The following is a 17,328-nucleotide window of genomic DNA, read 5'->3' on the forward strand; positions in this document are numbered from 1 at the left end:
GTATGTATATATGTGTATGTAGCAGATGTGTGTATAAAGTATACATCTATATGTATGCATGTATAGTTGTGTGTATATGCATATATATATAGTTAATGTGCTCATTTCTTTAATTATTAAGATGATCCATTGTCATCAATAGCTCTGTTTTTAAAAGAACTCAAGAAAGTGGGGATGTCTTATTCTACATATACAAGAGATCATTCTCCCTAATGAAGATTTTAACAGATAACTTTCTTACACTAGAATTACACTAGAATTTTGAGGATAAAGGCACAAAATAAGGAGTGTTTTATTTTTTTAAATGAATAAACAGAATCCAGAGCATAATAAGGTAATATGCTCAGTAGTATGCAAAAGAAACAAATGCAAGGGAGGTGAGTGCCAGTTTCTGCCCCCCATGCTGAGCAGCTTGGCTCCTGTTGGCAAAATGAAGAGCTGACATTCGGTCTTTTGCTGCAGGGCACCTTGCAGTCATAGGAGCGAGTGTTGCCTTCTGTGGGCTGGGAGAGTGCTCAACTCAGTGCCATGTTACCTGGTTCTGGACCAAATGGTGGGTGTCAGGCTGACCTGAGTTGTCCCTTGGATTCAGCTGACCACTAAGTGGTCTAGGGGACAGGAAAGTTGTGGTGGGGGCCTTAGCAAAGGCAGTTGATTCTTCAACTCAGGCAACCCTGGCCGAGTGGATGAGGTGGAGCTGGCCTTCCTGGAATTGTTGGGCCGATTTTCCTGTTGTGTTTCACTGTCGACGCTTTCACAGACACACACATAGGACCGCTCCAGCTCTGCCTGCCACCCACCATCTGGTCTCAGTGGCCTGTCTGTCATTTCGTGGGGCTCTATCCTCTGGCTACAGCGATGTTTCTTCAAAAAGAACTAGCATGCAGTCCATTGGTGGGTATTCAAGGGGATCTGTTTGTCCAAGTCTCGAGTGGTGCTCAAAGGGCTCTTAAGGACCAGTGTATTCGTTCCTGTTTTTAGCCTGTTAACCAGGCTTCCAGGAACGCATTGCATGGTTGAGGCTGTAGAGGGTGTTTTGTTAACTATTAAGGCAGGGATTGCTCTTTTTCATTGTCATTTGTGTCTTTACCTTGTCTGCTTGTGGAGATGAACATCCAGGAGTATTTAAGCATTCTCTTAAGTAGATTTGGAAGACTAGATTTCAATTAAAATAACCAGACTTTGTGACCCAGCTCCCATTTCTCCTTAATTTTTGTCATTAAAGCCTTCATATCCTCACCAACATCTGCCATACTTCCTTCCAAGTGATTCTTTTCAGGATGTTCATTCATTATTAATCAGGTTGCATGGTCTGGCAAGTATGTGATTATTTTAAAGAATGTCCTAGGGATCCAAATACTAAAAGTGTGCATGTTATAGGCAGGTGTGGAAGTACAGATAAAGATTTACTTAACAGTGTAATTTTATTTGCATGAATTCCGCCAGGTGGTTGTTTGGTGAAATTAAATCTTCCTTAGTTTCTCATGTCAGGCATGCGGTAGTGATTTATTTCAACTTCAATACTCTTTATGAAAAGGATAAATGACAATTATTCAAAATGTATTGTACCACTTATTTGTTTTGAAACTCAAGGCCAATATCTCGTTGCTTATCTGCTTTTCATTTTTGTTTCAATCATTCCCTGTGGTCCCCTCTAATTTGGTGTGCAGAAATCCATCGTTGTCTGTTACCAGTTAAACAAATCCATTTGGATCTGTTGACAGTCAGGGATCAACTGCAGTGATATTACAGAGTAATGTTACTATATCTCCTTTTTTTTCACCTGTTCCTACTCAATACAGTATCTATAGTTAAGGTCTCCTTTTGTATCTATATTGTTCTCTGTCATACCAGCAGGTGGGGGGTGGTAGGAAATATTCTGGAATTGTAGTTATCAATTGTCATCTTGTAGAATGCTTTAAAATTCAGAGTAATCTCCTGTCTTCCTGTCAATTCACAGCCCAGTTTATTATGGCTTTATTAACTCCTTTGCCAGGATAATAATCAGTAAAGTAGCACTTGGGTAGTATGTTTATTTGATGGTTTTTATAACTCAAGGCTGAATACTGTGCTACTGTGCTACATGATTGAATATACAGACATTGAGTGCATATGTTATTTGAAAATTCTATCTGTGATGAATTCATCTTGGATGTAAGAACCTGATTTTATTGAGGCTATCACATTATTTTCTGGCTTGAGAAATTACCCTTTTGTGAGATGAGAACAAGTTACTTCTGAGCATAGTCTGTTGCGATCTCTGACTCAAAAGTTCAGGTTGATTTCTAGTGTTGTACATCAGTTGTGCTCAGCCCTTGAATATCTGTATTCTGATGACCCAAGACGGAAACACCATTGCACTAACTTTTAAAATGATCTCACTTACAGTTCTAGAATAAGAATAATCTTGTACCCAAATCCCAAATAATAACAAGTAACTTTTATTCCCCAGGTAAGCAGGAGATAAGGCATTTGGCTTGCACATATTTCTGAAATGTTTGCCTCTCAAGTAATTCAACTTATTTGTACCATTTTCAATGTCATTTGTTGTTCAAAATACTTTAAGAGCTTTCTTTTCTCATACTGTTTTAATGAGAGTTGGTGTAACTTACTGTGGTTTGGAAGTGTTTTTCTTATCTGGTTTACATTTTAGTAAATGTCACAAGCTTAGTTTCCATAGTCCGGAGGACATTTGGAAAAGAACCAGAGGAAGTGCCTTTGGAATCATCTGGACAGTGGCTGAGAGCCACCTGGTTTTTACAATCAATCCCAAGCTACCCAGTGTTAGATTGTCCAGCTTGTTCCTTGATCTAGTGCTCCATTAACTTCCATAATTGTAAGTGATTTCAGAGCTCTAGAGGACAGCCCTGAACTAACCTTATTGGTAGATTGAATGTATGCTCATTTCATATGCTCCAAATACATATACTTATTTCTCTTGTACTGTGCAGAAATAGCACAGAATGTAGGCCTGAGAGGACAGAGGTGTGGATAAAGGATGTATTGGTTTTAGAGATTGTTAATGCTCAATCCAGTTCCTGAGCCACCAATGGAACTTTTATGGCCAAGATGTCTGAACTAGAAAGCTTGTTTCCTCAATGTCCAGGTTATTTTGACTGTGTCAAAGTGAAGGTCCTTTGAAACTACAAAGAATATAGTTGTGAAATTCTAGCATTAGCAACTGAGCAAGCTGATGGCAAGGGTCTTGCTGTACTATAAGCTGGACTTAAATTCCTTGTCTGCCTGGACTTGCCATGCCAATACCACATTTTTGCACTTTATATCAAAAGAGAGTGAAACAGACAAGTCCAAGACTGTCATGGTCTATAGGAATGGCCCCTAACAGTACATGTCCTGAGTTGTCACATCTATCTTTCCATGCCTAACTCTGTATTTAAGAGATTCCCTTTGGAATATTTCTCCTTCAGTCTGTTTTCTCCCATATCATGTGCCCCAGATAAAAGATAACTCCTCTTGCTGGGATGAGTACTACTTTAGTGTAAAGATACCTCAGGATGAAGATATCTGGAACCCAGCAGGACCAAGGAAGGGTCCATTTGCCCAAGTAGCTGATTAGCCAAGTCACCTTAGTCATCACCCAGTACCAAGGTCCTGTTACCCACTGCTTAATGCCAAGGTTCTTAGCATTCTCCACCAGTTCACTATTTCTTCGTTGCTTGTTTTTCATAACCCTACATGGCATGAGCTCTTACACCCAGGTTTTATCCGAGAAGTTTTGAGGATATATTGGCTATTTGGGTGAAAGCACACATCCATGAGAAGACTAAAATTGAGGTTATGAATGTTTTCTGCATAGGAAGTTTGTATTTGTGTTTGCTTATGCCTGAGTCCATGAATGCCTGGATTAGTCCCAGATAAATCTGGTTCTTTTGCAAGAACGTGATGAATCCTATAACTGTAAACCCAGATACTGTTACCAAATACTCTGTAGTGTACTAGGAAATAATATCCAAATATTTCATTATTGGTGAATAGGATAATAACACTACTTTGTGTTTTTCAGCTTTAAAGGGTTACTTTGCAATCCTTAAAGTTAAACATTGAACACATCACAGTGTTTGGAGCTGTCTTTTCCAACAATTCCTTTTTGTTTAATATGATGTTGACAAATGCATTAGTGCCTAGGACTCTGAGTCCCTGGGAGGTCCCATTCCCATCTTAAAACCTCCAAATCAGAAATAAAAAAAAAAAACATGAAAAAAACAAACTATCCCTTGGGCTGGACAGATGGCATGGCTGTTAAGGCATTTGCCTGCAAAGCCAAAGGATCCTGGTTCAATTCTCCAGGACCCATGTAAGCCATATGCATAAGGTGGCACATGTGTCTGGAGTTCGTTTGCAGTGGCTAGAGGCCCTGGCGTCCCCATTCTTTCTCTCTCTCTCTCTCTCTCTTTCTCTCTCTCTCTCTCTCTTTCTCTACCTCAAATAACTAAATAAATAAAATATGTTTTAAAGAGCTCTCTCTATTGAACACGATTTATCTTAGGAAGAAATTCATAGCCACTTCTTAAGAGCAGCAATTGATCCCATTTATTGAGCTTCTGGCCTAGGATATGAACGGAAGTGAAGAAGATAAGTTGCCACAAGTCATACTTTGGGCAGCTAGAAACTTGTCCTTGCTTTACACCAGAGAAAGAAAGGAGAGAGAGAGAGAATGAAAGTGACAGGAAAAATAGTTGTGGTGTAGGAAACTGGTAGGATTTAAATCCAAGGGTGGAAGCAAGAAATCAAATTAGAAGGCTTAGGTAGGGTGGGGTACTGCTCTTAGAACAGTGCGGGGGGGGGGGGCAACATGGTGTCAATAAAAACAGAGAAAGAAGCAGTCCATGGAAGAGCTACAAAAGATTGACACATGCATGTCTCACCCAGTGACTTGGATTTTGGAGAAGAAGAGTGTATTAGTTTCTTACTGATACTGCAACAAGTTTCCACAAACTTGATGATGAAGTCTGATGTAGAGTTCTGGTCTATCAATGTACCTGCAGAGCTGTGCTTTTTTTTTCTGAAGACTCTGGGATCAAATTCATTTTCTTTTCCAGCTTCCAGAGGTAGAGTTCATTCCTTGGCTGGTAGCCACTTTCTCTGTGTTCAAAGCAGCTATAGATGGTCCAGACTTTCTCACATCACATCAGTCTGATTCTGACTCTTCTTTTCCCCACTTCTACTTTGAAGAAGCCATGTGATTATTTTCTGTCTTTTAAGATAATCCTACATAATCTCCTCATCTTAAAATCAGCTACTTCAAAACCTTAATTATGAGCCCATGGAGGTGAGGACTTTCAAAGCTAAATGCTTGGAGAGCCAAGTGTAGGAGCCATTCTCAGGCCTTTTGGAAGAAAGAACAATTAGAGCACCTGGGCTTTGATGGACAGGGAGAAGTCAGCAGATAGAAAAAACTAGAGTCAGATATGGTAATGGTACAGAATGGAGGTGTTGGGGCAGGAAGGAGGAAGTGGTAAACTGTCCATATCACTATTTATTTTAATCAAAACCTCCATTTATTAATTTTTCCATTGCAAAGAAGTACTTTCCTCTGTAAGAAAGTTTCTTGGGAAAAAGTCTGGCATCTTGTATGCCCCAAGGATGCAGGGCTTCATTTAAACCTGTCACCAAAGATCTTCTTCCAGGACATGACTAAATTGAATGCTAGAATCATTTGTAGGGAATGTCTGTGGACTGTCACCCAGGGACACACAGGGAGTTTACATGGAGCATGCTGAAGTTTTTTGACCACTTCTCCAATTCCTAATTTGCTCACTACTCTATGCCCGTTCTAGATGTAGTAATTGTGGGCAGACAGAGATGTGACCTGTGAATTCTTGCCATTCCCAGCTTGTTGCAAGGAGTTCCCATGATTACCCACATCCTCCTCTGAATAAAGACCAATCAGCCCATTCACAAAAATGTTGAGCTATAGAAATTCCTGACAACAATAGGTACGTGTGATTTCCTTCTATTGTGCTGAAGGCTACGATGGCTTTTTCTTTTCTTTTCTTTTCTTTCTTTTTTTTTTTTTAATTTTTGAGGCATGGAAATTGAACTGTAAGGGTTAAGAAAAGACAAAAGAAAGATAAATAGTTTTTTCCAAAAATTACCCAGTCTACCACCACTCTCTGCTTGGTGAACCACCCTCTCATCTTTTCAAATCCTCATGTGCTACATTTAGGAAACTTCCCCATCCTCTTCTCCTCCGCATAAAGTGATTATTTTGTCTGTCTTTGGTTTTCCTCTTTTATCATGTTGTTGTACACATGTTTTTCTCTCCCCTGATGAACTACATAGTGAAGATGCAGTGGCCAGGACCAAGCACATGGAGAGATTTGAATATTTACTGAAAGAATGAGAGTGATATTTTAAATTCTCCAGAAAGATATTTGATAGAAAGAAAATAAGCCACATTAATCTTTCAGAGGAGGGAATAGCAAGTACAGTATTGTTGAGTAACAAAGACAATGCCATGGCAACATCTAGACTAAAGTGGAAAGAGTAGAATCTACTATAGATATCGAATCAGAAATCCTTCCTTTTCAGCAGCATGTGGGCCAAAGACTTAGATATTTGGCTGACCTTCACTTACCACATCTATGTATTTTGTCATCACTTAATACAATTAACCATTTGCAATGTAGACACTTGCCCAAAGCACCCTGCCAAGTGCTATGGCAATAAAAGGAAAAGAACCAGATTTGAGCAACTGCTCTTAAATCATTCCTACATGAATTGCCCCGGGCGCTCAACTCACATCATTTCCATTGATGTCAGGGTGAAATCCCCTTGCAAATCATTTCCCGTTGGTACAGGGAACATGTATGTGCTGATCCAAGTTCTGGCATCTCCATCTCTGGAATAGTTGCCAACATGGCATTTTATTCACAGATTTTTTTTTTCTTTTTTGGTTTTTCGAAGTAGGGTTTCACTCTAGTCCAGGCTGACTTGGAAATCACTATGTACTCTCAGGGTGGCCTCCAACTCATGGTGATCCTTCTACCTCTGCCTCCCAAGTGCTGGGATTAAAGGCATGTGCCACCATGCCCAGCTTTTTTTTCACAGATTTTTGAAGGTGATTCTCATTTTATATTCTGGCTACATATTTTATACACTAGTACATATCTGTCCCCTCTAATACATATGTCAGCAAAATAAGGTCTGCAGGCTGAATCTGGCTCATTAACTGTTATTTATTTATTTATTTACAAATACTGGAGCACAACCGCACTCATGCCTTGATGAAGTCTTTATGATCAGTTTGGATAACTGGTAGATTTAAGAACTGTATACCAAAACCAAAAGGGTTTACTAACCTGCTCCTTAAAATGCTTGATGATCTCAGGTCTGTTGATTGGCAGGTCCTTTAAAGGAAGTGTTATATTTTTTTTTCTAGTTTCAGCCCAAACAACAAGATGAATGAAATCTGTGAATGCTTAAGTCCTGCTGTGTGCTGGACACTATTGTAGGTACTGGCGCCACATTCTCCAAAAAGCAAAGAAAAATCTCTTGTCTCATACAGTGGCATTCTAGTGCTGGGGGCAATAGAGAGAGACACCAATGAACAAACTTATCAAAAATGTTAGCAATGTAAGTGCCGAGCACAACAAACTGAGATGGGGGAAGAGTGATTGCTACAGTGGTTGGGTGGGGTGGTCATGGTGGTAATAGGAGAATTCATTTTATATGTATTCCGAGAAGGTGAATCCAGAGCCCAGAGTCGTGGATTGCAAAGACTATCTGGAGGTGACTAGGATATGAGATGTGTTTTACATATTTGGAGGTTGACAAGGAAGCCATGTGCCTAGAGTGAAATAACCAAGGGGTAACGTGGGAGGAAATGAACTCACTGTTTGAGTCTGTTTGCTGGGACTGGTTTTATTCTGGTGAATTTCCCTTTGGCTGACATGGGAAACCCCTGGAGGGCAGAGCAGAGAAGAGTTGAGATCTATCTTGTTGTAACAGGCTCTCTGTCTTAAGAACCCAAATACAAGACCATGTGGATTTGGCCCATACTAGAGATGGGTTGCTGAGAGTACCATATGCTGGATCCTTTAGCTAGCTCAGTAACTACCATCCAGTAACCATCACTTGAATGAGTATGTAAAAGGTCAGCACTTCCATTGCGGGGGGCAGGGCATGATAGAATCACCTCTAGAAATTCCAATGTCACCACTCTAAGACGGAATCTTGGCACTTTCACTAAAAAAGTGCAATGTCATGCAGTGTTTGTCTTTCTGTGCCAGTCTTATTTCATGACTTTACTTAACATAATATACTTCATTTTCATCTGTGTTGCTACCAATGACAGAATTTCGTTTGTTTTATGGTTGAATATTATTCCATTGTGTGTACTACATTTCTTTACCTGTGCATTCATTTGCTGATGGGTATTTAGGTTGTTTGCATCTCTTGGCTATTATGAATAGTGCTGAAGTGAACATGGGAGTGCAGATGTCTCTACTGGCTGTCTACCCAGTAGTAGGATTGTTGGGTTATATTTCAGTACTGTTTTTATTTTTTAAGACCCTGTATATTGGTTTTCCATGTGTTGAATCATATAATACTATAGCCCATAAATATGTACAAATACTATATATATATAAAACAATAAAAAATTAAATTAAAAATTAGAGCCATACCTAATGGTGTGCTCTTGAAATTACAGTGCTCAGGAGACTAAGGCAGGAGAATCACAAGTTTGAAACTAGCTTGCCTTACATAGCAAGACCCTATCACAAAACACAAAAAAGTCAACAAATTATTTAGATAAATAATAATTTTAAATGTATCATAGCTGTCCAGATATAATAAGGTATTCCTCCTTCTTTTGAGAGCTGCTGTAGATGTGTTCATTATACATGAGAATAAAGCAGAAAAAGAGGCCTATATTTTTCCTTTAATAGCTATGAATTAAGTGGGCCCAAGTGGGGTGATAAAGTTTATAACCACTGGCTATCTATTGGTGGTTGTGGAAAGATGAATAAAATTTAGTAGTTCAAATCCTAGCTATTCTCTTACCCATTCTTACGTATTCAAATCTGGTTGCAGTTTTATCTTAACCCACCAGGCTTTGATGAAGCCAGTAGCTCTTCTAACTTTAATATTCTAACAGTCACCATTCTATTGGGTGAGCATTGGGGCGACTATGTTTCACCAAAGCAGCAGGTAGTCATTCACAGGTGTGGTTATTTCAAGAAGGGTCAGGGCATTCTAGATTCTGGATTTTGTACATAAGTTGAGGTGTGAATACAAGGGAAAGATTGGCAGAATCACTAAAAGTAGCATTGGCTATGAAGCCTTTCCATAAAGCCAGCTTAGAGCCCCCACCTTGGCCAGTGAGTTAAGACTTCCAACTACTGGGTGAACTGCGCTATTCTCCCACAGTCCTCAGTGGGCTGCAGCTAATATGCCAGGCAGCATTCCACAACGTCCACTAATGGCCTTGAAAGGGAGAAGGTTCAAAGAGGCTTGGTTCCCAGGCTTGCTAATGAGCATGAGGCCTCTTCACCCTAATGAATTGGGGCTTGTGTGGGATTCTTTGCTCTCCCTTTTGGAAGGAAGGGCAGACAGAGTTTACAAAAGCAGCCAGGTCTTTATGGCGAGGAAAGCGTGCAGCTGGGCCACCCGAAGGTGGCCTGAAGGGGCACAACAAAGCTGGCAGAGGTCGTTCCTGGGCCAGCAGGGCTGTGAGGATGAGGCAAGACCTCCTGCCAGTCAGGGCTGTTGCTGGCAACCATGAGTGACAGGCTCCGTGGCGGGAGATTTCAGTCTTTCTAAATGGTAGTTATCAGTGTTCGGACTTATCAAATGAATATGATAAACACCAACATTCTTGTTCCAATGAACTCGATGCTTGCGTACGAAATACTAGTCATCGTTTTTGAGACTCACTAAAGCTGCCAAAACAGCCCCCAGATATTTCTGTTTATTTCTCTCTTCCCACCCACATCCCATTGCTCGATTAAACAATAGAATTATTCAGAAGAGTGGCAAATCCGTGCCAAAAATACTGGCTTGATCACAATCAACTTTGTGCAAGTCAGGGTTTTTCCTCAGGAATATAGCTTGAAAAATGACATCCAGTAGTCAAGTTTGATCATTTCCACTGTTATATATGCATTTGAGTTCCTATACCTTTAGAAGTCACTTCTACAGTGGCTGTCTGTCTCCTATTCAAGAGAAAATGTCCTTAAAATACGTATACATTAATATGTAAGTCCAACAACACAAAGTTATGAACGATTATAGTTTATGAATGACAGTTTCTATATTTTAATTTTTTAATCAAAGGTAAAACTAGAATTTGGCACAAAATTGTTCTGTTTAAATGAAAGCTATAGAAATTATGGTTTAAATTACCTGCCAGATTGCAGTGAGACCTTTCAAAACCAAATTAAAAAAAAAAAAGAAAGAAAAAAAACAAACAAAAAGGACAGAGAAAATTTTCCTGTTTTTCTGTTTTTTGTTTTTGCTCCTTTGCCTCTAGTGGTCATGGGAGGGGGTTTGGAACATGCACACATTTAGCCTTCCATGACCTGTGTTTGGAATTCTTCTGAGATGCATTCAAAGCTGACAGCCCCCCATGGCTGACCCCCTCATGCCTAATCAAATCTTGCATTCTTTTTCCAGATAGCTGATCAGCTTCCTTGGATTTTGCTGATGACCCCGGAGAGCTTTGCCTGAAGATGGAAACACTGGAGTCGGAGCTGACCTGCCCTATTTGTCTGGAGCTCTTTGAGGACCCTCTCCTGCTGCCCTGTGCACACAGCCTCTGCTTCAACTGTGCCCACCGCATCCTGGTGTCACACTGTGCCACCAACGAGCCTGTGGAGTCCATCAGCGCCTTCCAGTGCCCCACCTGCCGGCATGTCATCACTCTGAGCCAGCGAGGTCTAGACGGGCTCAAGCGCAACGTTACCCTGCAGAACATCATTGACAGGTTCCAGAAAGCATCAGTAAGCGGACCCAATTCCCCCAGCGAAACCCGAAGGGAGCGTGCCTTTGACACCAACACCATGTCCTCTGCCGAGAAGGTTCTCTGCCAATTCTGTGACCAGGATCCTGCCCAGGACGCTGTGAAGACCTGTGTCACTTGTGAAGTGTCCTACTGTGATGAGTGCCTCAAAGCCACTCACCCAAACAAGAAGCCCTTCACAGGCCATCGTCTGATTGAGCCAATCCCGGATTCGCACATCCGGGGGCTGATGTGCCTGGAGCACGAGGATGAGAAGGTGAATATGTACTGTGTGACTGATGACCAGTTAATCTGTGCCTTGTGTAAACTGGTTGGGCGGCATCGCGATCATCAGGTGGCAGCTTTGAGTGAGCGCTATGACAAATTGAAGGTTAGTCCAATCCGCCTTAAGCCAACCTCTTTCTGCCAGCAAATGTCATGGAAATCAGAAGTGTATTCACTGCTAGCTATGTGGCAGGTGAAGGTTCTTTCTTCACCTTTGCTATCTGATTAGTTGCAGCATGGTGTTTGGCAGCCTGTAAATGTTACACATAAGGGTATCTTGTAAATAATGCTGACTGCTGCTTGCAATTTTAGCATTGTCAAAGTCAGAGTGAATTCTAAAAATCTGGAGATTTTTCAACCCCTGCAGTTGTTGCAAAGGGAGCAGAGAGAGAGAGAGAGAGAGAGAGAGAGAGAGAGAGAGAGAGAGGAGAGAGGGTTGTGGGCATTCGGGGGACGTTTGTTTTTTTTCACTCCCCCAAGAAAAGTAACTCACTTGCATTGTACCTGTATCTAGTTACTATGCAAACAAATGACCAGAAGAGGAATGTTTGTAGCAAATGTGGGATTTTAAAGGACACATGGCCTTTTCTCCCTTGTGTAAATGATACGCCTCTTATTGGTGAGTTATAGAATTCTGACAATCGGGTTTTATGAAAGATTTTTTTTTTAATATACGGACATTTTTGTTTTCTCAGTGATGTTACAGAAAAGGTTGTTTGAACTTCACTTTTAGCATGAAATTATTAACCTAATTCCCACTTGTGAGATGGTAATTAATATGACTAAATGTCAAATTAAATAAAAAACAACAACTACTCTCTAAATAAGGCTACAAAACACCAGGGAAGAAATAAGCCATTTCCTGATGTCTTCAACTTCAGTTGATGGTTGGGCTAATTATTGCAAATTCAGCTGAGAGAGTTTGAGTGAGATAATAAATTCACCAGCTAATTTTAGGGCACAAGACACCAATTAAAATGAAAGGAAGTATAAATTAAGAGTGCTAAGTGAACATATACTGAAGTCCTTCCTCTCGAGTTGTTGAGCAAACAAAATAAATCGCATGATCCAAAGAGCATTATCGCTCTGAGAATATCATCATCTTTAACAAATGTCTCCTATCACTTCTTAGCCTGAAATGAAAGGTTGTGTTTACTTGGGCTACATAGTTTATTTTAGTTTATTTTGTCATGGTGGAATTCATGGAATACATCTGGGATTCCACTTTGTGATTTCTTCAGGTGCTGAAGAAAGCTGACCTGTTAAAGTGAATCTCTGCATCTATCTGGCACTCAGGCAGGGAATGTAGTACCTGGGCAGCATACCTCACTTCAAGTGTCCAAGGAATGACTGACTCAACTCATTTTAAACTATGTAGAGGAAGTTCAAGGACTTAGGTGACACAGACAAGGGAAGAGAGGCACCCATAAGATTTTTAACCACTCAACCATCTCTGCAGTCCACCCATCAATTTTTTGTGTAGCAGGAGGAGAGCAAAGACCCAACAGAATGCATATTAATAGAGAATGTGTTGTGCCTATAAAGACAATTTCAATTTTTAAAAGCCAATTTGGTCTCTTTGAACCTATTGTATTCTTGTTGTTGGGAAGAGAGGGAATTTAGAATAATGGACTAGAGATTTTTGATCATGGTTTTCCAAAAATAAATGTACCACATCTTTTCCCCCCTTTATCAAAAAAATGTTCCTGCGATTGGCATAATGTTACCTTTTAATGATTGTATATTAAAATACCATAATCATAATGAGGTTCCATATTCAACAACTCCCAGTCTTGCTGTTTAATTCTGGTAACTGTGGTCTGCTCATTGCTTGTGTGCTGTCACAGCTCAGTTATTAATTATTTACATCACATCTTAAAATTGAGGAGAAAATACTATCCTAGACCTTTTATGCAATGAAAATGAAAGTCCTCAATCATGAGCCTTGTACACTTGTCTTATCAAGCCAATGGCTTATCACTCCATGTGGTATAGTCTGAAAATTAATCATGTCGCATGTTTTATTTTCTAATTACAGAAATATGACCATATAAGCAACAGCCAGTGCACTGGAAAACATGTACAGCTGTTCAGCAAAATGTGATTGTGAGCTTTTGAATAAATAACATACTCACATAGCATGTCTGTTCTGAAACATGTCACTTGTGTTAGAATAAGAGAATTATAAAAATATAAGACATTTGGAAGCTGAAATTTCAGTTATCACAGATTTATGACCATGTGCACTTCCTTGTTTTGTTTAAAACCTAAGTACAATGTAAATGCTGATTTTTTGGGAAAAAAATAGCATACTGAAAGGACACGGACCAAGGAAGTGGGATTTTGTTAGTTATTACTTTGGTCTGAAATAGTAAATGTCCTCTGTATTTATTTTTCAATACTCCTGGGATTTCATATTGATAGGATATAATAGGACACAAAGTATACAGAAATTTGAGACACTTTCATCGATCTGATGATATATTTGCTTTATTGTATGGATCTGTAAAGACCCAGTTTTCTTTTCTTTTTTGATTTTTCAAGGTAGGGTCTTGCTCTAGCCCAGGCTGACCTCAAATTCACTATGTAGTCTCAGGGTAGCCTTGAACTCACAGCAATCCTGGCATGCACCACCATGCCCAGCTTAGGACCTAGTTTTCTTTTGCATGAAATCATGTATCCTTTTCTGAGTAAAGCCATTACATGAAGGTGAGGATTCTTTCCTGATTACAAAGAAAAAGTATATTCTTCAATAATATTAATCTTGAGGGAGCATTTTTAAAATACCAGATTTTAATATAGGAGATACATTTTCTTAAAACAATAAAATGTGTTTCTTCACATTGCTTCTTTTTCCTTAAGCATAAAAGAACAATGACACAAAGTTCTAGGATAAAGAATTCATGCAAATAAAATCTTCCACATCACTGAAAGAGTGTCATGTCAGTAATCTAATGCTTTTAGAAGCTATGTGTTGAGAAGCACTCATGGAATATTGAAGCAGAGAGAAAATTAAACTAACATTTCCTGAATTCTATTTTAGGATAATAAGAGAACTCTTCCTGCCTAGTGCAATATCTAAATGGAGCATATTACAACATGGAATTTTTTAAGTTGTATTTTTGTTTATTTATTTCCAATTAGAGAAAGGGAGAAGGAGATGGAGAGAAAGAGAGAGAGGCAGATGGGGGAGGGGGGAGAAAGAGAGAGAGAGAGAGAGAGAGAATTTTTTTTTTTTTTGTGTGTGTGTGTGTGTGTGTTTACACCAGGGCCTCTTGCTGCTACAAACAAACTCTAGATGCATGTACCACTTTGAACATCTGTATTCATGTAGGTACTGGGGAATTGAACCCTGGGCCAACAGGCTTTACAAGCAAATGCCTTTAACCACTGAGATATCTCCCCATCCCAACATGGACTGTTTGTGAACATTATTTTAGTTGAATTCTAAGAAGCCCTCAGTTCTACAAACCTAAATTAAAATTTTGACTTGTGAACCACATAACTAACATATAAGAGAATTTCATATAAGGAATTTCAGAATTTTCAATGAATTATAATTCCTCTTTTACTGCCCAACATTTCATGTTGGAGCTCTTATTTATTTTCTATGGAAACATTTATAAAAATATGCCAATTGGGAGAGAGAATGAATGGACAGACCAGGGCCTCTATCTGCTGCAGAGGAACTCCTGGTGCATGGGCCACTTTATACATCTAGCTTTATGTGGGGACTGGGTTATTAAAGTCCGGTCATTAGGCTTTATGAACAAGTACCTTAATCACTGAGCCATCTCTCTAGCTCTGCTCTTGGATTTTATAGTGAGGGAGATACAGAGAAAGTGAAAAAACTGTTGCTTTTGATACAAGATATCACTATGTCACAGTGGCTGATCTTGACTTAACAACAATTCCCCTGCCTCAGCTTCCCAAGTGCTATAATTATAGGTGTGTATTATCATGCCTAGCTAAGGTTCAATATTTTTTGAAAGACTTCCCCAACTTCTAATAACATTTTAAGTAGATCCTGAGCTAGAGATCTTTTTCTTTTTCCTTAGTATGTCTACAGCTTCTTTCTTCTGAGTTCATGGCTAGTCTGGGGAACTTCTCTATATCCTTTCTCAAAATAAAAACAAAAGAAAGGCTGGGTTTGTAAGTTCAGTGGTAGAGCATTTGCTTACTTAGCATGTGAGAAGCCCTGGGTTCAATTCTCAGTAATTGTCACAAGATTACTAGTAGTTAAAATGCAGGTTCTAGGTCAAGATGTGTCATTTTTAAAATTTATTTATTTGAGAGCAACAGACAGAGAGAGAAAGAGGCAGAGAGAGAGGGAAGGAGGGAGAGAGAGAGAGAATGAGCATGCCAGGGCTTCCAGCCACTGCCAAAGAACTCCAGATGTGTGCGCCCCCTTGTGCATCTGGCTAACGTGGGACCTGGGGAATCGAGTCATAAACCGAGGTCCTTAGGCTTCACGGGCAAGCGCTTAACTGCTAAGCCATATCTCCAGCCCTAAGATGTATCTTTTAAATTTTATTTATTTATAAGCACAGTGATACAGAGAGAGAGAGAGAATGAATGAATAAATATATATGAGCATGCCAGAACCTCCTGCCACTGGAAACAAACCACAGATAGATGTGCTACTTTGTACATCTGGTTTATGTGGGTGCTGGGGAATTGAACCCAGGTCGTTAGGCTTTTCATGCAAGTTCATGCAAGAGCATTGACTGCGGAGCCATCTCTCCAGGCCCAAGATGTCTATGTCTGTCTGTCTGTCTATATATACATATTGCATTACGGTCTCACTCTAGCCCAGTCTGACCTGGAATTCACTAGGTAGTTTCAAGCTGGCCTTGAACTCACAGCAATCCTTCCACCACAGCCTCCCAGTGCTGGGGATTAAAAGCTTGTGCCACCATGCGTGGCAAACAGGATGTATATTTTTGTGTGACACAAATACATATGCATAAACACACACATTTGTTTATTTTGATATTAGATTCTTCCGGACTGTAAATCATACGGAAACAAATTCAAGTAGTTCATATTTCCTTTAGGAATATTTCATTTGGCAAGAAAAATGTAGCAACATTCCTGTTTTACCTGAAATATTTTAACTATTCCTTGTATTACTTTCTATCCTTTAAGTGTTTTTCTGAACTTGGTATAACCTTTGTAGGACATTTTTTTTCCTTAAAAGTTCTTGAAGTTCCAAACATGTGAGTATTTTTTTTAAATGTATCATATTATTTTGGCTTCTCATTTTGCAGTCAGTGAATACAGTCAAGTTGGTACCGTTGTTAGCCTCCTCCCTGTCCTCCCCCTCCACAGGGACCCTCCTTGTTGGGGTATATGGGTCGTGCATTGTGTGGTTAGCCTTTAGTTTCGGGTAGGAGGAAATGTCTCTTCATGTCATGACCCAGCATGTGGCTCTGACAATCTTTCTGCCCCCTCTTCCACAAATTTCCCTGAGCTATGTTGGGTTCATTTTAGGTCTGCTTCCGTGTTGAGATCTTGGGAGCCTCTGTGTCTGAATATCTGGTTTGGTAGGGGTTCATTTTTCTCTATGTCTATCTCTTCCACCATTGTGCTGGTTCCCGGTTCACCAAGAAAACAGCATTCTTGCATGTTTCCCCAGTTATTCTTAGTTTCAGCTGGGGCCCTTTTGAGGTATGATGGGGGTGGTTCTCTCCTTAGGATCTGCATCAATCTGAAAAAGAGAAGCAGATTCTTCAAAGGAAAGGAAAGTTAGCACCAAGTAAATGTGATAACCATTATTTTTTAGAGACAGTTTAATGGAGAGCGGACTCATTGTTGGATATGGTTCTGACTTGTTTCCCAGCTCCAGCTATGGGTTCCGCTTAAAATGCATATTTCCTATGAAACTGTCTTGCATAAGATCACATTTATGGACACATAATTTTTTAAATTATTATTTGACACACAGAGAGAATGAATGCGTATGCCAAGGCCTCTAGGAATTGCAAATGAACTTCAGATGCATGTACCACCTTGTGCATCTGGCTTATGTGGGTCCTGGGGAATTGAACCTGAGGCCTTTGTCTGTACAGAGAAGCATC

General features: G+C 39.8%; 1 protein-coding gene across 7 annotated transcripts in view; it reads left to right on the forward strand.

Annotated features, from left to right (window-relative positions):
- The window catches only part of Mid1 (midline 1), a 394,404-nt gene that overhangs the window by 243,649 nt on the left and 133,427 nt on the right, over window positions 1-17,328 (forward strand). For 5 of the 7 annotated variants that reach the window (XM_045140323.1, XM_045140325.1, XM_045140327.1 and 2 more), the window contains exon 2: window positions 10,639-11,354. In XM_045140323.1, the coding sequence (XP_044996258.1) occupies window positions 10,695-11,354 (660 nt within the window). In that variant the 5' untranslated portion in view covers window positions 10,639-10,694. Of the gene's footprint in view, window positions 1-775; window positions 895-10,638; window positions 11,355-17,328 lie in introns of those variants that run through there. The other 2 variants (XM_045140324.1, XM_045140328.1) reach the window with 2 other exon arrangements.

The sequence above is a fragment of the Jaculus jaculus genome, chromosome X, assembly GCF_020740685.1.
Source record: "Jaculus jaculus isolate mJacJac1 chromosome X, mJacJac1.mat.Y.cur, whole genome shotgun sequence".
NCBI classification, from domain to species: Eukaryota; Metazoa; Chordata; class Mammalia; order Rodentia; family Dipodidae; genus Jaculus; species Jaculus jaculus.